The 6,227-nt window shown below is 50.5% G+C and overlaps 1 protein-coding gene across 1 annotated transcript; it reads left to right on the forward strand.

The window, feature by feature from the left end:
* Positions 1-2,715: 2,715 nt before the first annotated feature.
* On the forward strand, positions 2,716-4,394 carry LOC123088006 (transcription termination factor MTERF9, chloroplastic). The gene has a single exon (XM_044510134.1). The coding sequence runs from the start codon at positions 2,831-2,833 to the stop codon at positions 3,989-3,991; it is 1,161 nt and encodes a 386-aa protein (XP_044366069.1). The 5' UTR covers positions 2,716-2,830; the 3' UTR covers positions 3,992-4,394.
* The last annotated feature ends 1,833 nt before the right edge of the window (positions 4,395-6,227 follow it).

Below are 6,227 nucleotides of genomic sequence, written 5' to 3' on the forward strand. Positions count from 1 at the left end.
CGGTTGTGTTAGGTCAGCCCATAGGAACACCTGGGAGCAACATCCGGGCCAACAGCTACATCACCTCCGTGTAGACCCGACGCGTCCGTTTCCCCCCTCCAGGTGTCGCCGGCTGCGTCGTCCGTGAGGGAGGACACACCCCGGAGACGGGTACCGCCTCTTCAGACATGCCACCACACCTGCCCGCATTTATGAGGGCCCGGTGCGACGCTTCGGTGGCAATGCTACCCCAGGGCCCCCGTCCCTGGAGCGGTTGACCACGAGATCTAGCCGTTTGACTTTCCACGGACCTCTCCATCCGGTTGTGTTAAGTCAGCCCATACGAACACCTGGGAGAAACATCCGGGCCAAACCCATAGCAAGATCCCGTCCCTATAGACCCGACGCGTCTGTTTCCCCCCTCCAGGTGCCGCCGGCGGCACCGTCCCTGAGTGGGGCCACACCCGGGAGACGTGTGCTGCCTCTTCAACCGATTGTGTTAGGTCATCCCACATATAGAAACACTTGGGAGCAACGTTCCCTCCGTATAAACCCGATGCGGCTGTTTCCCCCCTCTAGGTGCCGGCCGACGTCGGCGTCGTATGTGAGGGGAGTCACACCCCTTCGTATAGAATCGAAAAATGTATGTATGCTTATATATATTAATAAATGCTACATGTAAGTTAGTCAAATAATAATACGTAAAAAATATAAAAATATAGCTATGCAAAAAAAGAAAAAAACACATATGCCGACGGGACCAGGGCAGATGGACGGTGTGGTGCGGATCGATGATGTGTCATCTATGCCGATGGCAGCCGTCGGCAGCCGTCAGCATAGGCCTTGGTCGGTGCGGTTTGGATCGATGGCATGGCCGCCTTATCTATGCCGACGGCCGCCCGTCTCGGCCATCGGCATAGATCCGACGTCGTTAGCCGCCCGTCACGGGCGTGGTTGCTGGGCCCACCGCTATGCCGACGACTCATATATGCCGACGGCTACTGTAGGCGTAGATCTGGCTATGCCGACGGCCATTCTTTGCCGACGGGGGCCGTCGGCGTATACAGGGATAGCCCGACGGCCGTTGTACGCCGACGGCCTGGGGCCAGCTGTCGACATAGTCTGGAAGAGGCCGACGGTGGCCGTCGGCATACTTTTGGCCGTCGGCTTAGAGCCCTGTTCTGGTAGTGGTTGGGGCCATGACACTCTGTCCTAGTTCGTGAGTCTTGGAGGGAAGCCTCATATCCATCCAGATCTACCAAATCGTGATGCTTTGTGGGTCGCGCCGCTACTTAGCAGCATCGTCTAGGAGGCCCTCCCCCTTGCAAGTTGGCTTCTGTCGTATAGATTGGTTTGGTTGCCATGGAGCCCGCCCAGTTCTCCTCGTGTGCCCCTTGTGCTTGTGTGACAACATGACGATAGCGAGTGGTTAGTTGTGTTCTTCTATCGGAATCGGAGCTTCCTTTTTCATTGTATGTCTCAAATTGCCGCTACTATGGGGTTCTTCGCATTTCTTTCGAAAGTGAATACATTGATGTTGTCCTGGTGTTCAGATATGAGTTTTCCTGGTGCCATTGTGGTCCGGGAGTGGTATCTCACCATTTTCTCCAGCCGAGCTTGCCCACGCGGGTATGGGGGCTCGGGGGAGATCCCGGGGGTCGTATCTGATGTCATTGAAGAAGACTCGGACCGTCGCCCGCAGCTTGGAAGCATCAAGAGCATTGATTTTCACACGAAAATCTTTCTCCTTGATGAGGGAGAGCTCATCGAACATGACGACCTTGCCAAGGATAAGGGACATGTTGCGAATCACCCGTTCGAAGCGGGTGATGGGGGTGGGGTGGGGGGGGGGGCAGACCGGAGATTAGGATCCATGCAGTGTCGAGCACCACCACCGCCGCCAGGTTAATATCTGACACGGAGATGTCCACCACCATTTTGTGGAGAGCCAAGGTGATGTCAGCACTACGTGAGCAGCAGCCCAAGCTGTTGGTAGGGGAAGATGAACGGGAACTGTTTGTCGGCGAGAGGAGTAACCTGCCAATCCCAGTTGACCTTGTAGAGGTCGTTGAGCTCGTCGAAGATGATTTCTTTGGTCGCCACTCTGGTACCATAGATAGTGACCACCACAAGGAGGGAAGGGGCCGAGACTTCCACCTCCGGGGCCTCGATACGGAAGAATCTGAGGCCCTCGATGTCGTGCTTATACATCATGAGCTCTTCGATCACGTGGCCATCCAGACAGAGCAGGGCAGGGTGCCCGGTTTCCTTGCACAGTTAGCACGCCGCGTGGTTCGGGCAGGCTACCTGGTAGCGGCTACTCTCACCACACAGTTGAAGCAAGGTGTCGGGTCTTCGGAAGCCGCGTTTAGGGAGGGAACCAGAGGGGGATCTACTTCTTCTTAGCACCTTAACGGCCATGGTTGCCATTGGCGGGCGGGAATGTTGGCTGCACTTGGGGTGGCTGGTATCGACTAGGTGGGAGGAGGGGAGCAGCACGGGCGTTGCGGTCAGGAGAGTGTCTCTCCCCCATGTCGTAGTGACGGCGCTCCGAGGAGCGAGGCGGGCCCTCGGCTCATCCATTATGTTTGTTTGATTTTCTATAGTCGTGGAACAATTTTTGAACTGGAATTTTGTAACATGGTAAACGCACCATGTATCCATATTCCATATTGTCAAAACAATCTGGCCGTTGGATGTTATTTGAGTGGCAGGGATGGAATCGTAAGTTGGCTCAGCCAGCTCACTTCATTTCAGAATCCCCGTTCACCTGGCGCACAGCATCCAACACCACTGGAATTCCTCACCGCCGCCGCCGCCGCCGCCACCGCTGTCCCGCCGTCGCGGCATCATGCTCCACCTCCGGCAGCGCGTCCTCTCCCATCTCCTCTTCGCCGCGCCCTCTCCTTCCGCCTCACCACTCCTCTCTCTCCACCGCCTCCTCTCCGCCGCCGCTGCCCCCCGCATTTCTCCAAACCCTAGCTTCGCCGTCGACGACTACCTCGTCGAGACCTGCGGCCTCACCCGTGCCCAGGCACTCAAGGCCTCCGCCAAGCTCTCCCACCTCAAGTCCCCCGCCAACCCCGACGCTGTCCTCGTCTTCCTCGCCGGCCTCGGCCTCTCCGGCGCTGATGTCGCGGCTGTCGTCGCCAGGGACCCGCAGATCCTCTGCGCCGGCGTGGAGACAACTCTGTCCCCCATCGTCGACGGGCTCACCGGCCTCGGCCTGTCAAATGCTGAGACTGCGCGCCTCGTCTCGATCGCCCCCGATAGCTTGCGCCGCAGATCCGTCGTCTCCAAGGTAGAGTACTACCTGCCACTCTTCGGCTCCATCGACAACTTGCTCCGGCTGCTCAAACATGGCCACTTCTTCCTCGGCTCTAACCTCGAGAAGGTGGTCAAGCCAAATGTCAAGCTCGTAGCAGAGTGCGGGCTAGGTGCTTGTGATATTGCCAAGCTCTTCATCTGTGTGCCGAGGATGCTTAGCGCCAAACCAGGGCGTGTCCTGGAGATGGTTGCGTGCGCCGAAGGTATAGGTGTGCCCCGTGGCTCTGGAATGTTCAGGCAAGCGCTGCACGCCGTCTCATGCTTCAGCGAGGACAAGATCGCTGCCAAAGTGGACTACTTGAAGAGGACACTTAGGTGGTCAGATACCGAGGTTGGCATTGCTGTGTCCAAGGCTCCGCTTTTGCTGAGGAGGTCAAATGACATGCTGCAGCGCGTCTCAGAGTTCCTTATCTCTGAGGTGGGGTTGGAACCGACATACATTGCTCATCGGCCGACTATTCTCAGTCGTAGCCTTGAGGGGCGGCTCAGGCCACGGTACTATGTTATGAGGTTTCTTAAAGAAAATGGATTGCTCAAGCGCAACCAAAGCTACTGTACAATTGTTAAATGGACCGAGAAAGAGTTCTTGGAGAACTTCGTATGCCCTCACAAGGAAGCTGCACCATACCTCGCTGAAGACTATGCGGCTGCTTGCAAAGGTGAAGTGCCGGCTAGATTCAGATAATCAGATTTACATGAACCAAGAAGCAGGAACGCGAGTGTCGACTGGGAAGATTTTCATGGAAAGGTTTGTATGCCCATACAAGCAAGCTGCCCCTGCCTTGCGCAAGACTATGCTGCCACTTGTAGGGGAAGTGCCTTCTAATTTCAGATTTACATGACCAATAACGGGCTATGGGATTTGGTAACTGCGTATGTCTACGTGTAGTGAGCTGGTAATTTTTGTCTCAGTGTTCTTTGCCTAACTAGATGTTGGTTATCTGCTATTGTATATCTGGTACATGTTAATTCGGTGTCGCCAATCCTAGATGAAACTGATAATTTGATTTTAGAGTACTTGTACGTCTATTACATCATTTAGAGAGAAGAAAGAATCACATTGTATGAACTTGTTCATCATCATCTCATATCGATACGCATTCTGAACTAAGAGAGTGTGACATCAGGGCATTCTGCACATGCTTTCAAATATTAATGCAGAGTATATCTGCATGCTCTATATCTTGATGTTCTCAGCGGCAATTGCAGCTTTCAATGCAATCCTGAGTCAGTCTATCTTTCCATGAAAAAAGGTTCTCACTATGGCCATGAAGATGATACGAAGTCCCAAATTCGTTGAACTATTTTTGCGGGAACAATTCTAGAGTGGTTGATGGCCACAACGTGTTGATCACTGCTGAGTGTGCAGTTTTGATATAGTCTGCTGGTTCCTTCCTCTAGTTCTTCTTATTTTTTAGCTGAAAGTCTTCATTCTTCCTGCAGTAGCTTTGTTTATAAGATATTAAAAGTTGTGAAAGCAGGTCATCGTTTTCTAGTAGTTTGTATCAGCCTTGGATGGCCCACTGGCTAATAATTTTTCTGGGAGCATCTGATCTCAAAACTGAATAGTTCAGTAGTTGGTGAGTAGCATTTTTGTTGACGGCCTACCCATATAGCATTACTTAACGGATATATGGAAGGCTCTGGTATTTTGTACTGGAGAAGCAAATTGATGCTTGTATGGTATGGTGCTGAAAAGCAGAGGGCATTTCATTCAATACAGGAATACGTTAAGGTAATATTAAAAAGGATTATGTCATTTTATTCTATATTAGCACTATCTATAGATGCTCATGCCGTTTTTATCCATTGGCATATTTGTTTTGGGATTGTAAGGTGGGTCTTATGTGCCATCCTCTGTTTTGTATTTTGCACTTTTAGATGCTCTTTATATTTGCTTTAGTTGTGTTGGTTACAATCTCTTCTGAAGATGCATATGCTGAAACTGGAGAAAAGAGAATGAAGATGTCTAAGACTGTTACCTTAGCGAAGAGATGGTCCCAGGGATGATATCTTAACCAAGCCTGGTCTTAACGTTCTAGGTATTGCAGTATTTTTTTTCTCAGTTATACCGAATGTCATCTCTTCGTACACTCTTTTCAGTTAAATCTCTGTCTAGGCATGCTAGTACTATCTGTCAGATATATCATAGTTATAGAATCTTGCAGAATTTCAAACACAGAAACTGTAGATCCTCACTGGTGGTCCTCAAAGTAAGAATCAAGTCGTGTGAGGGGCGGATGGTGCACATTTATTTGTTCCTGAGGTTAGGCTATAGAAATCGGAAGAAATGAGATCTCAGCTGTGTGCTCCCAGTAACACAACGGAGATGTGCACTTGCTATTATTCGCAAAGAGCTCATATTTGAAATGAAGATCAGTTGTGTGTCTCTTCTCTCGTGCCTAGTTTAGCTTCTGGCAAGATTAATACAATGCTGGCGAGGGGAGGGGTCAATTGATGTACAAAGTAATTTGCGAGGTGAATATATGAATTTTTCGAAAAAAGTACTTTCCTCAAGTAAGAATTGGCTGGGAAATAAAGAGGAGCATACTGATTGATTTACTGAATGTTATAGATAATGGTGCTTTCTTTCTTCCTGGAGAAGAAGTGATGAAACTGGATATAGATGCTTAGTTCTTTGTTCTTCTTTCCAGGAGATCGACCAAGTATGGTGGCTGGGGCTTTGCTGTACTACACGTGATTCTAAAGGCTCTGTTAGTTGATGATGCCCTGATACTTCCTTCAGTAACAAGTACCTATGACCTGACGCCTGCTGGGGTTTTATTCAGAGAAGCTACTACTTTTCTCCTTCTGAATTTTGAAAGTTATGCAGTCCTTCTCCTATTGTCCTAGAGATTGTAAACTGCTAAATATGCTACCCTAGGTTGATGTATTGTTCTGTGGTTAAAGGCAATTAAACA

The sequence above is a fragment of the Triticum aestivum genome, chromosome 4A (genome assembly GCF_018294505.1).
Source record: "Triticum aestivum cultivar Chinese Spring chromosome 4A, IWGSC CS RefSeq v2.1, whole genome shotgun sequence".
NCBI lineage: Eukaryota > Viridiplantae > Streptophyta > Magnoliopsida > Poales > Poaceae > Triticum > Triticum aestivum.